The sequence below is a fragment of the Pteropus medius genome, unplaced genomic scaffold, assembly GCF_902729225.1.
Source record: "Pteropus medius unplaced genomic scaffold, Ma_sr-lr_union100, whole genome shotgun sequence".
NCBI classification, from domain to species: Eukaryota; Metazoa; Chordata; class Mammalia; order Chiroptera; family Pteropodidae; genus Pteropus; species Pteropus medius.
The window spans coordinates 39,119,917-39,141,320 of NW_024349800.1; the positions used below are offsets into that span (position 1 = coordinate 39,119,917).

At 34.7% G+C, this 21,404-nt stretch overlaps 2 protein-coding genes across 5 annotated transcripts in view; one reads left to right on the plus strand and one right to left on the minus strand.

Moving 5' to 3' along the window:
* COX7A2L (cytochrome c oxidase subunit 7A2 like) overlaps window positions 1-20,053 on the plus strand; it is a 56,227-nt gene extending 36,174 nt beyond the window's left edge. The window contains exon 4 of one of the 2 annotated variants that reach the window (XM_039887310.1): window positions 10,221-20,053. The gene's annotated coding sequence lies outside the window, so the exon portion shown is untranslated. Of the gene's footprint in view, window positions 1-1,811; window positions 5,603-10,220 lie in introns of those variants that run through there. The other variant, XM_039887309.1, reaches the window with a different exon arrangement.
* Window positions 1-21,404, minus strand: part of EML4 (EMAP like 4) — a 133,140-nt gene that overhangs the window by 9,483 nt on the left and 102,253 nt on the right. For all 3 annotated transcript variants that reach the window (XM_039887303.1, XM_039887302.1, XM_039887301.1), the window contains 6 exons: window positions 17,433-17,584; window positions 15,806-15,931; window positions 15,594-15,725; window positions 14,803-14,870; window positions 5,854-5,942; window positions 4,372-4,469 (listed from right to left, as the gene is read on the minus strand). In XM_039887303.1, the coding sequence (XP_039743237.1) occupies window positions 4,372-4,469; window positions 5,854-5,942; window positions 14,803-14,870; window positions 15,594-15,725; window positions 15,806-15,931; window positions 17,433-17,584 (665 nt within the window). The remainder of the gene's footprint in view (window positions 1-4,371; window positions 4,470-5,853; window positions 5,943-14,802; window positions 14,871-15,593; window positions 15,726-15,805; window positions 15,932-17,432; window positions 17,585-21,404) is intronic.

Sequence of the window (21,404 nt, forward strand, 5' to 3'; positions counted from 1 at the left end):
TAAGGACATCGAGAAGGCAGTATGCTCTCAGGGGCAAACATGGGAAATGAGAGAGCAGAGTCAGGCCACAGAAGAGGAAATGAAAGGCTGTCATGAACAGCATAGAGGGATGACTCCCTTCTACCTCTCTTCTCTTCTATCCCTCAGCTGGCCCCGAGAGTTCAAGTTCATGAAGAGCAAATTATTTCTAGGAAGATCGCTAGGGTTCTTTCAAAGAGATGGGCCAGGACCAGCCATGTATAGTAAACCTGAGGTATTTGTGAGGTGGTATTTGCCACACAGTAGCAAGTACAAAAGTAGCTTCGGCAGAAAATGTTTATTCACTCTTCTTAATATAGATCTTTGAGGGAACCACATGTGAGCACTAATCTGTAAGAAGCAAATACTGAGCAGTGCTCTATCTTATTACTGCTTTCTTACATATTGAGATTTATGCCTTTCTGTGGAATTTGTGATTGTCATACTGCTGTTTCACAAGCAATGTCTTAATAGCTATAGTCCAGTGACACAGAGTGGCTACACTAAAATACGGGCCGACACCAAGCTTTAACGTACATGACAGAGAAAAAAAGTCTTGTTGGTATACTGGGCTATCTGCAGAAATAAGAGGCAAATGAGGCATCTTACTCTTCCTTTCTGTACTACTCCAAAGTCAAACTCCTTTTAAAGTTGGAATGTGTTTACTTCATACTGCACCTATTTTCGCTTTGTTTCTAACAAAACAACGATTGTCTTAGAACTAAATGCAAAGGTTAGAAATGGAAGAGAGAAAAGGGAAGAGACAGAGTATGTGGAAAAAGCTCTCAGCTGGACTCTTCTAGCATATGCTGTTTCAGGGTTCTAAGGATCAAGCAGAGACACATCAAAATTTTAACTCAGTCTTTATCACCTTTGGAGACTAGTTTATTCATGTACTTATACTATAAGGTAATCATGTTATTTGAGATTGGTTTGATCAGAGGAGTTAGAACATAAAACAAAGAAATGGTGATAAAATGGTGATAAACGAGCTCCTGCTATATAGCTGCCTCACTTTTCTTATGCATGAAATGAAGTTGACCAGATAATACTCCCTTCTGCCCTTTAAATGCTAAAAATTTTATCATTCTAAATGAGATCAGATTTAACATTTTTAAAGAACACCTAGAAGAGAGGCTACATAATAAATCTCCAAATTTAGAGTTTGTGCTAAGTTTTTTGAAACACTGATATTTTAAGTGGGTAAGGATAAACCAGGAAGATTATGAAAGATGTTTGGGGTCAGTAGAAAATGGAAATAAGTTTCAATGAATGGAAGAGCAGGTTGTGTGTTTATGAAAACTACAATGGATGTTCCCTCAAAACCTCTGAGAGTTAAACTTTAGAATTAACATAAAATAAATTAGTGCAGAAAAAGGCAAAGTAAGAGTCACAATAGCTCTAGGGCCGGCAATTCTAGAGTACAACCTGACTGCATGTATGAATCTACCCAAAGAAAGGGTTATTCAGATGGGGTTGGGGTATGGCGGTCTGCAAAGAAAAAAGAACAAAGGCAAAGGTGGATAGCACCCACTTGCCTGAAGGGAAGTACTGGCTAGAGGATGCTCATGTCCTGTCCCCTTGGCATTTATATATCTGCTTTAAATGAATAAGCTAGTATTCTGATTATGAGTTGGTTTCCTGAAGCTTGCTTATAGAGAGACAACTTACGGGATTCAGTCCCTTGCCAGTTAATAGCTCTTGTCGCAAACTGATGTTTTATAAACCAGCTTGGGAGAACTTGGATGATGTAAGCCTCTCTCTCTAAAAATGGATCTTGTCTTGTTTCTTAGCTTATGAGATTGTGAGCAAGGCCTTGGCTTGTAATGACCATGCCACTGATTGATTAGCCAGCTGCTGTCTACCAAGAAGTGCTTCCTTCATGTGCTTGGATACCAGTCATCTTCTCAACTGACATTTCCACAGAAAGTGAAGAGGCACAGGCTCCAACTGCTTGATTAAAATTTGCTAGAGGGACATTTTCTAAAGTTTGAAATGTGCTTCTGAGCAACGGTGGTCACTTAAATATTGACTAGTAACAGGAAAGTATTGGAAATAGAATAGAAAACAGCATTTGTAGTTGGAACTCTGACAGTAGTTCCAGTTGCCACATTTTAACAAAGACCTAATCTTCACAACAATCCTATAAAGTAGGAACTATTATAATCTCCAATTTTAAGATAATAAAATTAAGAATCAGAGAAGTTAATTAACTTGCCTAAAGTCACAAATTAGTAAGTTGCAGAGCCAGCATTAGCCCTGTTTTGTCTGTCCTATATCACAGTAGACAACACACAAAAGCAGTTAATATGAAACTGTAAGACCAGCTGGTGGAAATAGACAGCAAAGGAGAAGTGATAGCTGGAAGCAAAGCAGAAAACAGAAGATAATTAGAAAAGCAGAATAATTGAGCCATTCATTATAGCCTCAAATAGTACTATAAACTTTAACAGTTCCTTAGGATATCTCAAAATAATACCTTCAAACACTCGAAAGATAAAAGCTGCCTAAACTGGAGAAAGCCAAGTCTCATACAATTGATAAACTTGCCATTTCTCAATACTTCCAAAATCATTTTCATTATTCAATGTCACACATTACTATTTCTTCTCTGAATCAGTTGCTGTACTGTAAGAGCATAATACAATCATATACATCTTGCAAAATCTGAGGCATTATTATATATTAGAAAGTTTGCTCTACTAAGAGGAGAACAGGGTTCAAGTCCTGGATCTGCCATTATGTGACCAAGATGTGACCAAGGACAAGTCATTTATCTTCTCTGAAACTCAGTCTCATCTGGAAAATGAGGGCTGAGTTAAGTGTGTGCTACCTGTAACTATTATGATCCCACAAGATTAAATTATATTTGATATACTCTGTTTATTAAGACATGGATTTTAAAAAAGGTTGAGGTAAAAAATAATTAAGAAAAATTTGGTGCCCGGTAGGGTAAACTTTAGTAATCTGAAAAGTCCTTTCTGTGGAACATTTAATTTAATCATGTTGTACAATGAGGAGTTATTATATTCTTACATATCACAAATATGAAAATAATTGACTTAAATATAGATTTACATAAATTAATGGACAATGATTTATAATTGTCAAGGTAAACCAAAATATTTTGGATAAATTCTAAAACCTTTAGGTTGCTTGTAGACTAGTTTATAGGCTGGTTTTAGCATATGATACAAAATATGGGGGGGAAAAAAAGTCATCTTCAAATAGTAAATGAATGGTCTTGTTTTGGGTTATGTATATGCTTCTAAAAACTAGTTCTTTTATTTATTCCCCTAAAACTATTTTGTGATAAAGACTTAAAAAATCTGTGCCACTAATCACTAATTCACTAAGTGATTTGCTATAATCTTAAATTAACTTCCTAACACCATACATACCAAGCTACCTCATTTTTCTATAAATAATAGTTAACATATATTGAGTACTTATATGCCAAGCACTATTCTAAGTATTTTATATGCATTAACTTGTTTTAATTCAGTGAAGTAGAACCTGCTATTGTCCTTATCTTGTAGATGAGAAGACCTGAAGTAGAAGGTTTAAGCAGTTAGCTCAAGGTCATACTAGCTTATAAATGGTGAAATAAGAATTCAAATCCAGGTAGTCTGATCCTAAGGCTGTGCCTTTAGGCCACTGTACAATACCACATGCCTTTCTTGTCCTGTCCTCAGCTTGAATGTGTACTTTTCAAGGACAAGGAACAAATCTTATGTGTACTGCCAGTGCCTAGAACATTCTCTAGTTAGCAGAATACCTGCCATGAGGTAAGTACTCAGTATATCTATAGAAGTGAATCTAATCTTTATCTTATGGTAATAATCTAGTGAATCAGAAATGGGCAACAAATTAAAGGAAATACATTTCTGTTAATTAATGAGACAAATCTCTATAAATTATTTTAGTCCAAGGGAGGTGATACAGGAAATTGCAGAGTGGGCAGAAACATGGGACGATGGGATTAAAGGTGAAATACCCTTTCATTTCTGAGTCACTCCATTTTCAAAATGTGTTATTCTATGGCTTTCTCTGTGGAAATAGCTTTAAGAAACCACCTTAAAATTAGAGACCAAACTCCCATTAGAGGAGAACCCTTTCAAGAGTACAGGGAACTATAATATTCTCTGCTGTCAGGTAGTCTGTTTTCAAAGATAGAGATTAAAGTTTAAAGCAGCTAAGGATACAGAACAATGTTTTCAAAGATAGAGATTAAAGTTTAAAGCAGCTAAGGATACAGAACAATGTATACGTCAGTGTAAACATTTAACTCTTTTTTTAACAGAAGTAAAATTAACCGTTTTACAACTTAATTTATTTTAATTCACTACTTACAGTGCACTTTCCATATCTGCTATATTTTCTTCCATTTTCTGAGACTACATAGAGGTAAATAAAGTTGTCGTGAGATCCTACAGCCAAGAAGGTGCCATCTAGAATGAAACAGGAAAAAGTGCTGACTAGAGAAATATACTGGTAGATTTATTCACTGTTATTTTATTCAACCTATACTAAATGATATTTTACAAATGTTAAATCTCATCAATTTTATTGTTATTTGGTTATTTGATGAATGAATCCTTCCATCACTATGCACATCTGAAAAACAAATGCTCATCAAGTCCAGTACACAGTCCCTTTTTGGAGATACTCATACGCCTTGGACTCTACCCTTGCTCTAGCCTCATCCCCTAGTTTAGCTACAAACTGGCCCCAAGAAGGGTAACCTGCTTTTATGGGCCTAAGTACACAGTATTCATACCGCAAGTTGAGTGTGCAATTGCTCATTTCATCTGAGTACTACATATGACCTCTCCAACTACAAGGTAGGTTTCTCTTGGGAAGAGACCTAGTTCTCTTCTTTATGGTCTCCCCTCCCCTATCACATTTACCACACAGCAGATGGTCAATAAAGTCCAACTGATCTGTGGATTCTAATCACTACATTTGCAGTAGTTATTTATTATTACAGCACTGAAAAAAGCCAATCCCAAGTAGAAAACCTTTTCTGCTTCAACTATTGCCAGGCTTATAGCTTGAAGCCAAACACCTTTCCTTACTTTTCCAACTCAGAGGACAGTATTCGGTGTTCCCTTGAAACAACTTAAAATCAATAAAAAAGATCCTTTGGATCCCACACTGATCCAACAACTACTGGAATATATTTTTGAATATAAGCAAATGTCACTCAAACTAACTCCAGGGAAGATAATATGAATCAAAAACATAATAATAAGGGAAAAGGAAATTGGAATACTATGGAAACAATATTTTGAATAAAGTAAAAAGAATTATTCAAACAAGGCTAAACAAATTTATCAAATTCTTATAATGAATTGCTGAGTATTTTATCTAATTAACCATCACTGTATAACCACTAACGATGTAACTAGATTTTAAAGAACATGAAGGGTCTACAAAATTAGTGTATTTTGAATAGTACCATTTCCTTTATATTCTCTTACATACAAAGAAAGGTTGCTAAAGAGATGTTCAGACTGTTACCTATTCAGAATTCGAAGTATGTGTAGTTCCAAAAAAAAAAGGGAGTTGACTGCACTGTATTCTGCTTGCAACTGCAAATGCAGTTGCAACAGTTTGTTACAAATCTATGTTTGCTTGATGATTTAGAATGCTGTTTAACTTTAGCAAATCTTTTGCAGTTTTCTGCAGCAGAATTTAATCTGATGTTGGGGAAACATATTAAATACTTGACAACTCTACAGGGAGTAGAGAAAAAAGTAGCTTTATTGGAAGTGAAAATGTGCAATTATGGAGAAATGCTGCAAATGCCAGGGTGGGGATAAATCTGCCTACCTACTGAGTAGCGCATCACAGAGAGCTGTTCATTCCCATCTGTGTGGATAGAAACTAGATCTCTGGTTTCTGCATCCAGAACAAACCACCTGTTAAGAAGTAAAATTCAAAATATTTTCCATATATTAGCATTTATAGGAAAAAGTGATTACTGACTTTTCCCTTTTAATTTTTTAAAATTAATATTAATAATTCCCTTAAGTATGACATGTTTCCCTCTTCTAATGAGGATAAATTCACTTTGCAAAATGTTGCTAGAGACAACATAAATATACGGGCCTGGGCATGTTCTCATTTCTATTTAGGTAGTCACTGAATGTCAACAGTGTCTCTTTGCTAGGCACTAAAACGGAGTAAGAGGACAGGATCAGTGTTCTTGATGATTATATTAGCATTGAGGAAAAGGAAATGAGCCAACTGAAACAAATTAAATGACAATCTTGGTGATGGTGACTATATATAGAGAGTAGAGGAACTCTCATAAGGAAAATGAATGGAGACAGACACAGAAAAACCTTTAGGGAGGAGGTAGGATATGAGCTGAGCTAACCACAGGGAAAAAAGCACAGCAATTCAGGCAAGAGTAAAGCTGCACAGCTATGGAGGTGGGAAGGAATATGGACAGAGTGAAGGTAGGGAAAAGCAGAGGGCCATTCATTTGGTGTGATTTCAAAAGAACCAGCAGAGGGCACACTGCCTCTTCAATACCTCCAACTAAATTGAGACAGTTTCTCATTCACATTTACGTAAGTGAAAATGTAAAAGTCTCTTGAGAGGTAAAACAATGCCTTAAATCCAACTACATAATAAATGACGCTTATTGGGCCTTTTTCTAAGAGCGCTTGAAGAAAGGGATGGTGTTTCTGAACATGGCAAGATGAATGACTAAAGCCTGGGTAAGTGAGAGGAGGCAGGATATAGGCAGTATGCATCACTGGTCGGAGGAGTTTAGAGTTGAGCACCGCCTGGTTCAGATTAAGCACTAAAAATATTTGTAGAATGAATCAATGAACTTAAACATAAATCTTGAACATGATAAACCACAAGTGTTAGTAAGAATTACTTAACAGGAGTGCAGTGTGCAGGAAGAAATGTTTGGGGTGGAGAGAATGGGACAAGACTACATAATAAAATCACTATCCTAATCTCATATACCTGGATGGGACAAGAACGGCTTTTAAAAATTATTCAGATGGAAAACATTCCACCAGTAATATAAGCCAATAACAAATCATGACAGCTCCTCTTAATACTGAAGCTAATTTTATAACATCTAGAAAGAGACCACATTCAGACTAAAAGAAATACTATTTAGGAGAGGAAAAGGCTTTAACGAATTTTTTTAAATGGAATGTTTAGTAGTGTGTTTCACATGCTTTAGTGTTCTCAAGGTAGGAGATCAAAGACTAAAAGATCCCAACTCTATATCAATGAAATCCCTCTCTACTTAACCTACCTTTTCTGTTTCTATAATTACATATCAGAGGTTAATTCTTCTACTTTTGGGAAGTAGTTTTTAGTTTTAATGACAAAGTTACTGAATTATAAGTAAACAACTTCCATATGGACCACCCTTAAGAGTTCTCTTCATTGCATGAGTTATTTCTATCTTCAGAAAAGATTTTTGGGCTCAGGACCTCTGCCTCTAACAAAGGTATGGAGAAGAAAACAAATCCTGTAGCAAAGGGAATTTTCTAGAAATAAATATTTAAGTTTTCACTGCGTTGAACTTATTCTAGTCTAGAGTATATACACTGGAACCAAGCTTCTGCTTTAAGTTAATCTGGAATCATGATGGGGCTCTAAGGACCTAATGGCCTAGAAGACCTAATGGATCCTTCCAAGCGTAACTGCTTAGCATTCACAATGGGAGATCTTTGGTCATATATTTAAACTAATCTGATTTGTGAGTCAAATATCAAAATGGAGCATCATCATTTAACCTGATGACTTTTTAAAAAGATACTGTATTGATTTCATTAGTGGCAAAAAAAAAGAAAAGTATCATACTTTAAAGTCTGTAAATGAATAGATAGGTTCATAATGAGTTAAAAAAATATTCATCATAATGTAAAGTGTGTCCTTTAGGTGGCAGGTCTGTAACTTTCACCCCACCTTGCTTTATGATCTATTTAAAAGAACATGAATGTGGCTTTATAATCAGAGAAACGTAAAGTTAAAAACAAGGAGGAAGAAGAGCCCATTTCAACCCTCATTTTACAAATAAGAACAATGAAATTCTATGATGTCAAAACACCTGACCAGTCATCAACTGACTAGTTAGTGGCAGAACCAGGATAAATCTGGTCCTTGTGCTTCTCACTGTATCACACCAGGGAAGGGTGTGATCCCACCGAAAGTGTTTCCTGTCTTTGAAATACACTAATATTTAGAGATTTAGAGAAGAGGAGTCAAGAAAGGAGGCAGAATAGTTCATAATCTAAGTCGGGAGAAAGAATGAGTTAATAAAGTGGTAAATAGTTTGAAGTAATATGAATTACACATATAATAAGGATTCTGAAGTTTCCGAGGCAGGGAGTAATCACTGAGGATGTGGGTGATCTAGGATTTCATCACATCAAATGTGACAAGAATAGGTGGGACATAAATTAGTGGAGAGGAGTAGCTAAGAAAGTACAAAAGGGCTGGAGCATATATAAAGAACAACAAATTGACCATTCTGGCTGGAGTGGTGAGGGGAAAGATTTTCAAAATCTTTTAACGGGCTTTAAAGGCCAGGCCAACAAGTTTGGATTCTACTGTTTAGGTACTGAGGAGCCTTTAGAAACGTTCTTGTCCTGAATTCAGTTTCTTGAGTTTGCTCAGTCCATTCCTCTTGCTTGATATGAGCTCACTTTTCATTGCCTCTTCAAGATCCAAGAACTTCAAGGCAGCACCAATCCTACCGCCTCTGTGAAGTGTTCTCTGACCAATCAGGCTCACAGTGATTTCTCTGTTGATCTTCAAGCATTAGTGCCTGTTTATTCAAGTAATACTAAACTACTTATGTGATATGATATCTTTTATGATAGGGATCATATCTCATCCTTCTTTGTGCCATTCATTGCATTTAGTACAGTGCTTTACAAGTTATAGGAGCTCAAAAAGCATTTGAAGAGTGACTGAGAAATGGAGAACTCAAGGGAGATTCATGCTGATGGAGTTCAAAGACACTTCTGTACCCTGGGGAATGAGCTAGGAATACCCATGGGCCAAGTTAACGAACACCAAATTATAGAGCTATTCTTTTCTAATTAGACGTTTTCTCTATAATTTGGTCAAAAAAAAAAAAAAGTCTCAGCTAGTGCTATTATGACTTTGACATCTTCATTTTGAAGAGAAGCATTTCTTATGCTCAGAACCTTTATAATCAGCAGTATCTGGCTAGAATTTGCTAACATCTAGCTATATCACTGGCTTGCCAAGGTTACAGTCACTATCAAAACTGATAAATTGAGCTAGATCATTTAAGTCTCTCCAGGTCTAGGGTCCTCTGATTCCACATCAAAAACAAAAATTCTTTACTTACCCACTCCAGGCTCATTTTCCCAGCTTGCTTCCCTGTCAAAGCTATCTCTATCATTAGAGACCAGAAACTTTGGGGTCTTTGAAGTCATCTCTCTTTCTTTCCACCCTTACGTTATATATGTAATATGTTCTGTATTCTGACTCAATTCTGTAGATTACTTTCTTTGAAACAATTCCCAACTTTAACTTTTGCTTTTTATTTCTCCCTATCTCAAGCCTATTGATTTCTCTAATTCTAAGTGTCTCACTTCCATTTACCAGCCTATAAAATGATTATGGCAAAAACTCCTTCCTTAAATACTATGTATGTTAGAATTACTTTATGTTGGTTGGAAATGGAACTAGGTCTAACTGAGACCAGAATAAGGTTTCATGTAAACTGCTTGGAGAATTTTGTCTGAGCTGATATAGACCTAACATCCTGATGGGATGATAAATATATATGTGGTTTCTCTGAGGTTTGGAGGTGGTATAAAGATTAAGTGTCTCTAAAAACTGGTTTTAAAAAACAGGAAGGGGAAGGATGATTAATTGAGGTCTTGAAAAAAATCAAGCAAAATGTATTTCTACCAGTAATTCAGAGATTACAAACTTTCAAGTTCATGGTTTGGGTTACCATGTATTAGGAGCTTTATGAAGAACTTTAAATCCTATCAAGAAACCCAAATTTTAAAAACTGAGAGGTTATAGTTAAAAATCATGTGTAGTATGCCTAGCTGTAATTTTTTAAATAGTTTAGTCATTGGTTCAATAAATCTAATATTTTGGTAACTAATGATTAATAATTACTAGTATATACTAATTTTTATCCATTTGTATGCTTTAAATCTTCATTTTAGGAGATATCAGCCTTATTAAAGTTCTTAGTGCCAGTACTAACTACCCTGATACCAAGACTGGACAAAGACATCAAAATATAATTACAGACCAGTATCTCTTATGAATATAGATGTAAAAATCTTCACCAAAATACTAACAAACTGAATCAAGCAACATATAAAAAGGATGCTACAGCATGACCAATTAGGATTTTTCTCAGGAATATAAGGTTGATTTCACATCTGAAAATCAATTAATGTAATACTCCATATTAATAAGGGACAAAATCCATGCTATCTCAATAGACCAGAAAAGGCATTTGACAAAATCCAACACCCTTTCATGATTAAAAATTAAACTTAGAAGAAAAATTCTTCAATATGACAAAGGGCATCTATGAAAAACCCACAACTAACATATTTACTGTGAAAGGCTGAATGCTTTCCCTCTAAGATAGAGAACAAGATAAGGATGACCACTCTTGCCACTTCTATCTGATATTGTGCTGGAGGTTCTAATTAGGACGGTTAGGCAAGAAAAAGAAAAAGCATTCAGATTGGTAAGGAAGAAAACTATATTTACATATCATATGATCTTATATGTAGAAAACTCTAAGGAATCCACTATTAGAAGAAGCGAATTCAGCAAACAACTTGTCTTGAGCGGGACACAAAATCAGTATACAAAAACCAGAAGACTTAATATTGTTAAGATGGTGACATGCCCCCAAATTGATCTATAAAGAAAAAACAATCCCTACCCAAAATGTAGCTGACTTTGTGGAAATTGACATACTGATCTTAAAATTTAAGTGGAAATTCAAGAGCCTGAACAGCCAAACCAACCTTGAAAAAGAACAAAGTTGAGAGGACTCACATTTCTTGATTTCAAAACTTAGTGCAAAGCTACAATAATCAACATTGTGGTACTGGCATAAAGACAGACATATATATCATGGAACAGAAATGAGAGTCCCGGTAGAAACCCATACATTTATGGTTCATTTATTTTTGACAAGGTGTCAATAACTATTCAATGGGGGAAAGAATAGTCTTTTCAACAAATAGTGCTCTAACTGGATACCCACATACAAAAGAATGAAGCTGGATATCTACCTTACACCATATACAAAGATTAACTCATGATGAATAAGAAACCTAAAAGTAAGAGCTAAAACTACAAAATTACTAGAATGAGTAAATCCTTATGAAGAGATAAAAGAATAGATAAATTGACTAATGAAAATTTAAGTCTGTGCCACAAATGTTACCATCAAAAAAGTGAAAAGAAGCCTTGAAGTGAGAGAAAATACCCGCAAATCACAGATCTGATAAGGTACTGTATTCAGAATTATACAGAATTCTTACAACTCAACAATAAAAAGAGAAAACCAACTCAAAGATGGGCACAGGATCTGAACAGACATTTCTATAAAGAGGCGAAATAAGCACCTGAGAAGAGATACTCAACATCTTTAGCCACCAGAGAAATGCAAATCAGAAACAAAATGAAAAAGCACTTCACACCCATTAGGATGGCTATAATCAAAATAGACAATGACAAGTGCTAGTGAGGATGTAGAGAAATTGGAACCCTCATACTTTGCTGGTGGAATTATAAAATGGTGTAGAAAACAATTTGGTAGTTCCTTAAAATATTAAGCATAGAGTTATCACATGATCCAACAACTCTACTCCTTGGTAGAGAGTAGAAATAACTAAAATACCAATCAACTGATGAAGCAGGTATATCCATACAATGGAGTATTATTTGGCCACAAAAAGAAATGAAATACTTATATATGCTATACAACATGGATGAACCGTGACAATAACATGTTAAGAAGCTAGTCACAAAAGACATGTTGTATGATTCTATTTATATGAAATGTCCAGAATAGGCAAACCCACAGAAACAGAAAGAAGACCAGCTGCCTACAGCTAGGAGGAAGTAGATGGGGATAACAAGGAGTGATTACTAATGAGTACAGTAAAGTTTCAAATTTTGGGTTAATGAAAATGTTCTGAAATCAGCTTGTTATGATGGTTGCACAATCCTGTGAACTTACTAAAATCTCTTGAACTGTGTACTTTAAATGGATGAATTTTATGGTATATGAATTATAATTCAATAAAACTTAAAAAGAATCCTTATTATGTGAAGATAAGCATGTTAAGGAAGTCCACTTAGGGCTATGCAATTACTTTTTTTCCCTTTGAAATTATATAAGCAATACATTCTTTTAAAATTATAATTTTATTTATCACTATTTATACATGTACTTATTTCTTGATTATAAGAAGTAGAATATTTCTAGATATGGACATGAGCCATCTTTAAACATACTACTAGTCACTTTTTATGAATCATACACAATTAGACATGTGTTGCTTTATACCAAAAAAAAATTCCTTGCCCTAAGTGTGACCGTTTCTTCAGGCTTACGGTCAGTGATAATAATCTGAATAGCTAAGTTGAGGAATTTTCAGTTTTAGATGATATAGCCAGGTATTCACAGACCCATGTTAAAAATAAAAATAAATGAGAACGTTGAGAATCATCAGAATCTAATCAGATGTGAAACCAAAGACAGGAGTTATGTACAGAATGAACTCCGATAACCATATCTCCCCTAAATCCTAAATATTCCCCTACTCCACACCAGAAAGGACTGACTGCCAGCACTTTTTACTTAGTTGTCACGTCACTCTCATTTATAAGTGTCTTCTACTCACAACTCCAAGAGGAAGTAACAGGCTTAATGCAGGCTTAAGTCACTTAAATTGAGTGACTTCATTTTAAGCTTGTTAATAATGACTTCAAATCAGCATAATGACTTCAAATCAGCGACATATATGTTAGAAAGTAATTTCAGTGAGTTTAAATCAAAGCAGTTTTTCCTTAAAAATTAGGGCTCAGGGTAGAACCTGAGTTCAAATCCAAGCTCAATTACAAGTGATTGAAACTCTATGGGTCTTGGTTTCCTGTATGTGCAATGGAGAAATTAATATTCTGTTCAGCTTTTGTGATGGTTTAAAGTAATATATAAAAATAATTTAGTATAAGATCTGTCATTGGATCCTGACTAAATGTTAGCTCTTACCCTTATTTCACTGACTTTAGCATTTGTGATATCTGTTCAGCTGAACTGAATTCCTTTGAGTTTTCTGAAAACCAGTTCAATACTGTAACTTCAGTTGTTATGTGCTTAAGACTAATTTTTTTTAGGTAAAATAGAAAATAATTTCCTCCAGAGTGACCTGTCATACACCTTTTTAGTCCACATCTAAGTAATACTCTAGTACTGACATGTAGTTTGAGGAAATCTGAGATAGTAAAGCCATCTATATTTGCAAGTTATTCCCAATTCTACCCCAAGCAGCCCAATTCTAAAATTCAGTTATTTCACAACCACTCAAACAGCATCACTAGTTCCACAGCCACATTTCAGTTTATCTTTACTTGAAAGACCTGTTTTTCCATGATTCTGAAAGATTTTGTAGCACTATATATATGTAACACTATATATGTGAAATTTGAATGTTTAGACTGTCCAAAAGTGTTCATTTGTGTCCAACAGCCAAAGAGAAAATTCTGTTACCAAAAACTCTAAATGACTAAATTTAGTTAGAATTAAATGAACTGGCTGATTTAAAATATTTGTCGCATAAAGAAAAATACTTATGTAAGCGTGCTCACAACAGTTTCACCTCATTAGAAATCTGTTTATTAACCAATGTCACCCCAATAATTTTAATTAAAAAAAAAAAAAGAAATCTGCCTTTCACATTTTCTATGGGTTTAACTTCCGGACACTGACTTCATATTTTTCCTTCGCCTCTTTAAAAAAGAAATTAAGTTATTTGTGATGAGCGCTAATTATTAGCAGAGGCAATAAAAAGGACTCAATTAAAAATATACAGGTAATAAATGTTACTCAGTAACCATGGAAAGGTACCATAGTAGGTCTGCGAAGACAAGTAATTAATAACAATTTCAGGACATATACCTTCATTATCAGTCTGTGTAGCATTCAAAAAGACAGGATAACAAAGCTATAGCACAAACTTATAAAAGCTCAACTGGGTTATTTCAGCTTTAATTCCCTTCCCTAAAAGATAGACATTTTCTGATACTACAGAAAATTTCACAAAGGAGAATAAAGTCTCTTGAATGATCACCTCCCCAATGAAGCCTACCCTGACTACCATATATATTATTTTGCAACTGTACCACCTCCCAATCCCTCTACCACAACCATGGCTCTTAACATTTTCTAGCTTAATTAGTGATAACGTTTATTTTTTATTCTGCCTCCACCCCAACACACGGTAAAATGTGGGCTCCACAACAAGGACAGGGATTTTTGTTTTGCACTCTAATGTAGCCTGAATGCCCACAATAGTGTCTAACAAATGGTAGGTGCTCAATACATAATTATAGATGATTGAATGTATATATGTAACAGATAAGAGCAATAAGCATATCAGTGTGCCACTTAAAAGATTAATTCTCCAGCTCAGAGAGAGAACATCCCTTCACAACAGTTAAACATCCCACCACTTTAAATTACTCAGCTCACATTTCCCTTAAAGACCCTACCTGCCTGAGTGCGTTCCTATGGCCACCACTGTGCCACTTGGATGAAAATCTGCACAGTGTCCTGGTTCCTAGAAGAGAGACAGACAGCTGTTGGGGAGTACATGAGAAAGTCTCCCTAGATCTGTGGGAACAGTGGCAAAAACTTATTTGAAAATAACTTGTTTCATATACACATGGAATTCCAATCAACTTCGTTGTAGCCAGTGGGAAATATCACATGGATATGAGAGGAAAAAGAACTTCAGAGCAGGAAGGGATATGCTGGCAGAGTGGTGAGGGAAAAAGACAGCCAGTTTGTGGCTAGGCAGTGAAATAATAATAAGGATAATTTGACTTCTTTAGAGTCTGCAAAGAACATGTATATACCTTTTGGGCTAGAAAAGGTGGATACATGCAAAGAACATGTATATACCTTTTGGGTGGAGTAGGGTGAAAATACAGTAAGAGACCAACTCGAAAAGAAGACAGTAGAGTCTAGTAGTGAGCAGCACTTACGGAATCCAACAGCACCACTACCAGAGGCCCAAATATTTCCATAACAATTAATACTCCATAAATATGTGAAATCTTTTTGATTTTTACTATTGAAACTGACAGAAAAGTTGAGTTTCTGCCTTGCTAATTTGCTTCTTCCGAGTGGGTTCATGTTATACTTTGTGACTAAACACTCTCCCCATTTACTCTAAACACTCTGTTTTAACCAATGCTGAGTTCTTTCTCCTTTGCTGCTCCCAACTGCTAGTCTGGGGAGTTTCTGTGGGAAGACTATGATCACATTTTGCTTTACTCACATCTACGAGCCTGGTCCATTCCAGCCTGTGCTCTACTGAGTTCCACATGCACACTTGTCTGTCCTGAGCACATGTCAAGAGCAAATCTTTGAAGGGATGTGTGGCAAGACCCCAAAGCTCATCTGTATGACCCTGAAGAAAAAATACACCTATTGTTATAAGAACCAAAGGATATCATCAAAAACATCAATGGTTAAAATCACACAGCTTACCTGTACTTCTATTTGGAAGCCATCATTAAAAGTTCCCCGTAAAATAAAGTTTCGTGATGTGCCCACTAAAAATTGATCTGCCTTTCCTTCCGCTACAGCTCTGATTGTTCCATACTGATCAGGAACCTAAAAAAATAAATTTGTAATGTCACCATACACATACTAATATGCATTAATTATTACCTCAAGACTGCATTTATAGATGAAAGCAATTATGAGGAAATGATAGGATTCAAAATTTGAAAGTAATATGGTAATCTTATGCTAATAATAATTTATTTGTTCAATTATATTTTATTACACAGAAGTTATAATGTATTATTATCAACATTCTTTGCTTAGTCCATTTTAAACATATTTTATGTGATTTCAAGAGTTAAGGGTTAGGAATAGAAAGAGTAATTTCTATTGGATTACATGAAGGATGTGATCTGGTTTTGTTACTTACTAGTTATGTTATTTTAGGTAAGTCGTTTAGTCTAAGAAAAATTTCTTTCTATGTAATATGGGGATAATAATACATGTCCTACCTACTCTTGAGTGTTAAAGATCAAAATATAAGCATAGTGCATATAAGATTTCTCTGTAAACTAAAAAGCAATATATTGTAAAGTGTTATAACTTTTATTAATAGGACTCCTTGAGAGAGTGATCTCATTTAATCCGCTACCTGGTATACTCTCAGCGAATGTTATATTAATATAAGCAGCCCAAAGAATGACTCTTTCTGAAACAATGTAAGTCTTTCTTCTTTATGAAGTAGGATCCAAAATTACTCCTAAAAGCACAAAAAACTGAATTCTAAAAGCCAAATTTATGTTAGAAATGGCAAAGGGAGGATGAACTAGATGGTGCAGCTTTTGAATAAAAGGGTATGAAATAGTATGAACTTAAGCAATTCTTATCTATCTTCTCAGAAATAAAACTCAAGAGCAATACTATTAGGATCCTTTTTTTTCCCTTGAGATTTTGTTTGGGAAGCATGTTATCTGTGGAAAACACTAAGCACTAGTTCAAACTTTAAAAGTCATCAAAAAATAGAAGCAATATTAAACTCTTTAAGATTTGCCCTTGCTTTGAGAATTACTGATCTAAAACACTATTTGTAACCATTTCACTTCCTGAGACCTCAATTCAATTACCAACCTTTCACTGAGCACGCAATATCTGTCAGGTTTTATGGATACACTTGGTCCATGCCATGAAGCAGACGCATGGTAGATAATTAGTGATTCTCATTAAGCCCATTGTAAAAAAGATTATTTTTAAGTTTTAAAATTAAACTGGGCATTTCGTATATCTTGGAGTAGAATACAGTACTGGATGAATGCTTGTTGAATTTTAAGTTTGCACGATTTTATTTTTTGGATTACTAAAAAATAATCTCAGAAATACATAACAAGCAAGTTAATTATTCTACCTAATCTTTTTTTTTATTCTTTCAAATTATTTTGTTTAATGAATGGTCCTTTATTTGTTTTGTTTTGTTTTGTGTTTTGAGGAAATGATATGACAAGGACGTGCACCAATTTCCCAGAAAAGTGTAAGCTATCTTAATGTGGGACAAAAGACATGAGTTTAGAAGATTTACTATTTAAAAAATTTTAAGTTCCATTTCCATCCTTACCTCAATTTCTCTTTCAGGGTTCAGATCATGATCCCACAGAATTACTTTTCTGTCTTTTCCTCCTCCTGTTAATAACATCCCATTTCTCATCTGACAAAGTGTGAACACACTGCCATCATGAGCTTTGATTTGTTTGCTGATCTGATAAACACCTAATATGATATGGGAAAAATAAAGACTAGTGACAACATTTGCCATCAGACTCTAGGGGATTTTTGGAAGAAAACTTTAGCAGGACTTATGATGAGGTTACGTCCTGATAAACCTACAGTGAGTTGAAATTGAAAATGCATTTACTCTACCCAACTTACCAAACTGGCTTAGCCTAGCCAGTTTCTTCTAAATACATACAGCGTTAGAACCATCATAAAGTCAAAAAACTGTAAGTCAAACCGTAGTAAGTTGGGGACCATTTGTATAGAGTGAATAATCAAAAGCTCCTATGATTCAGCAATCAAACTATTTTCAGCAAGTCTTCTGCAACATAGGTAGTGAAGCTTAATATGATCTTTTGCATTTGTATCAATATTTAGTTACTCAGAGTATTTCAAAATACGTTCTTACAAAAAGGTAAGTTAAAGTAGTGATAATAGATAACAGAACTTTACTATCTCTTATAATCATCTTATATGGTAGTTAGGGTACTATTACTTTTCTGATTTTAAAAATGAAGACACAGAAGTATAGAAGTGGCTTAACCAATACCACAGTTAGCTAGTGACAAAGCCGTGACTGGGACTAAAGTCCCTTTCCTCAATGTTCCTTTAAGTTTGCAAAAAAAAAAAACCAAAAAACAAAAAAAACCTTTATTTCCTGCTGAGGTGACAGCTGTGATATTTAACATTTAGCAACCACTGCTGACCTATTCTGCCATGGACTATCCCTTTTATTTGCTGAGATACAGGGGACCAGGGAAGGTACTGGGGCAGAAATGAGCGCTGGAGGCCTGGAGCAACGGCTTTTGACAAAATAGAGAAGTATTTTGGTATTTTAAAAACTGGTATAGCTATATATCACTGTGATAGTTGAATGACAGCCCAGCTTTCTTATATGTTTACAGCACTTTACAAGTAACCAGGGAGGGACAAGGCAGGTACATTAAAAATATTTTAAGTAAAGTCCATGTGGAGATTAAAACACACACGTACGCATGTGTGCGTTCCAGACCCTTTTTCTTAAAGGTGAGGATATATTTTAGTACTCAAATCTTTTATCTTTGGTATTCATTATGCTGTACTCAGAGCTCTTTATCTGGCTAATGAGGCTGGTAGTGTGAGTAAAGCTTTTTGGAAGATGACTATCTTACAGAATTAGTTACCAGGGAGAATCTTGTTTAAATATGGCCAAAGTCAATAAATAGACCTTAGATCCTTTGGAAAAATATAAAAAATTACAAGTTCAAAATTATTCAGTGGGAGAAATGGGTAAAAGTGGTCAAAAGGTACATACTTGCAGTTACAAGGTAAAAACAAGTTCTGGAGATTAAAGGCACAGTATGGTGATTACAGTAAACGATATTGCATTGTATATCTGAAAGTTGCTAAGATAGCAGATCTTACAAGTTCTCATCACAAGAAAAAATTTTAACTATGTGAGGTGATGGATGTTAACTAAACTTGTGGTCATCATTTGACAATATATACCTGTATCAAATTATTATGTTGCATACCTTAAACTTATACAATGTTATATGTCAATTATACCTCAATAAACTTGGGAAAATATTCATTTTCTAAAATTGTTCATCAACTGATGAATGGATAAACAAAATGTAGTATGTCCATACCATGGAATTCAGCCATAAACAGGAGTGAAGTACTGGTACATACTACAACATAGATGAACTTTGAAAACATTAAGGTTCAAGTGGAAGAAGCCAGTTACAAAGGACCACATATTATATGATTCCACTTATATGAAATGTTTAAAATAGGTAAATCCATAGAGACCAAAAGTAGACAAATGGCTGTCAGGTGTTGACTGCTAATGGGTACAGCATTTCTTTTGGGGTGATGAAATGTTCTGAAGTTAAGTAGTAGTGATGACTGTACAACACTGTCACTATATTAAAAACCACTAAAATGTACATTCTAAAAGGGTGAATTTTATGGTATATAAATTATATTTCAATAAAGCTGTTAGTGAGATTAGATTGTTCATTTTTCATTATCTATTTGAGCTGCCATTATATTTTTAAAATTAACTAAAATTTGTAGAGTTTTGGTATCCTTAAAAATTGCTATAGCTGACTATAAATATTACTCAGTGTGAGGGTGCTAGTATACAAATACTTAGTAGATAGGTATATCTGGCAGGGTGGAAGGAAAAGGCTTGCCTGATTTGGAGTAGAGCTTGCCCAGTTCAGCAGAGCTGAAATCAGAACTCCAACTAACTTGCTATTAAGGTCAACTGCTTCAGCTCACATCAATATTCATCACTTAAAAATACTTTAAACATTGAGCAATACGACTGTGTTCAGTAGGGTAGCCAGCGAATTATCTATCATGGCTCTGGTGTAACCAAGAGAGAAAGGACATCTGAGAGAGATAAATTTTCTGAGAATATTCTTGACTTTATTTGAGCATTTAAAAAAAAAAAAAGAAGCAAAGGGCTTATTTTCTCATGCATGGTCAAATTAAGAAGAGTAGTCTGAAAATATCATGGTACCATGTACAAAATTACAACAAGCAGAGGTATGGAGGTTCATAGATCCCATCAGAATGTGGGAAAATGAAATACAGTTTTTATATTTTTAATTCAGTTTCCATACTTTTAAACATGCCAAAAACCTTTTTAAACACTTAAGATCTTTCTAGAATGCTGGAATGTTAGAAAATAGAAAATACAACTGAAGAACAAATGCTTCATGAAGAATAAAAATACTGTAAAGTGAGATTCCCACTTTACCCTTCACCCAGGAAAGTTATTTCCTAAGGAGGACCTATTATTAATTTAGCTAAAAAATTTCTGTGCTTCAAATTTATACAAATTAACAAAGCTTCAGATAGTATTTACCTATAAAAAAAATTATAGTCAAAGATTTCTTTCTCATGGGCCTGTATTTCTGACATTCCAATTTAAGCCAAGTATTTGAAATACCTGCCATGAAAAATAATTACCCTTGAACTAAAATATCTACTATACCTCTAGGGTTAATCATGGCCACATCTATCCAAGCATAAGTACAAATCCTCTCTTTCTTCTCATCTCTAACAGAAATGAAGTTTCCATAAAAAGCAAGTTTACACTGACTGCCAAATAAAGATCACTTTGATGGGGTTTCTGTGCCCATTTAACTATAGAATCAAATGTCAGGGAGACTTTCAAATTTATGTTGTATTCTTAGCAACTGGGCAAATGGGCCCATGTTGATTATCTGGAGAGCAGGCAAAATGATGGTGTTTCTTAGGTCCTTAAAGGAACTGATTTAAGAATGATCAACATTTTAATGGTGTTGTGGATACAATCAACTTCCCCTTCCCACTTAAAAAATTATGAATTATTTCATATAAGAAAAATTTTGAACTACTTCATATATGTAGGAAATAACAAATACCTTGTATCCCATAAGAAAGAAAAATCTGAAACAACCTGAGTCCAATAACAGAGAAATGAGTGAAGAAAATGTAGTGTGTATGTGTATATTAATTAAAAAGGAAATTCTGCCATTTGCAACAACATGGACGGTTCTTGTGGACATTATGCTAAGTGAAATAAGCCAGACAGAGAAAGACAAATACTGTATAATCTCATATGTTCATCTAAAAAAAATGAACTCATAGAAATAGACTGGTGGTTGCCAGAGGTGGGAGTAGGGGAAAGGGGTGAAGGTGGTCAAAAGGTACAAACTTCGAGTTATAAGATGAGTAAGTTCTGGGAATGTAATGTACAGCATGGTGACTATAGTTAATACTGTACTGCATATTTGAAAGCTGCTAAGAGAGTACTCTTAAAAGTTCTCATCACAAGAAA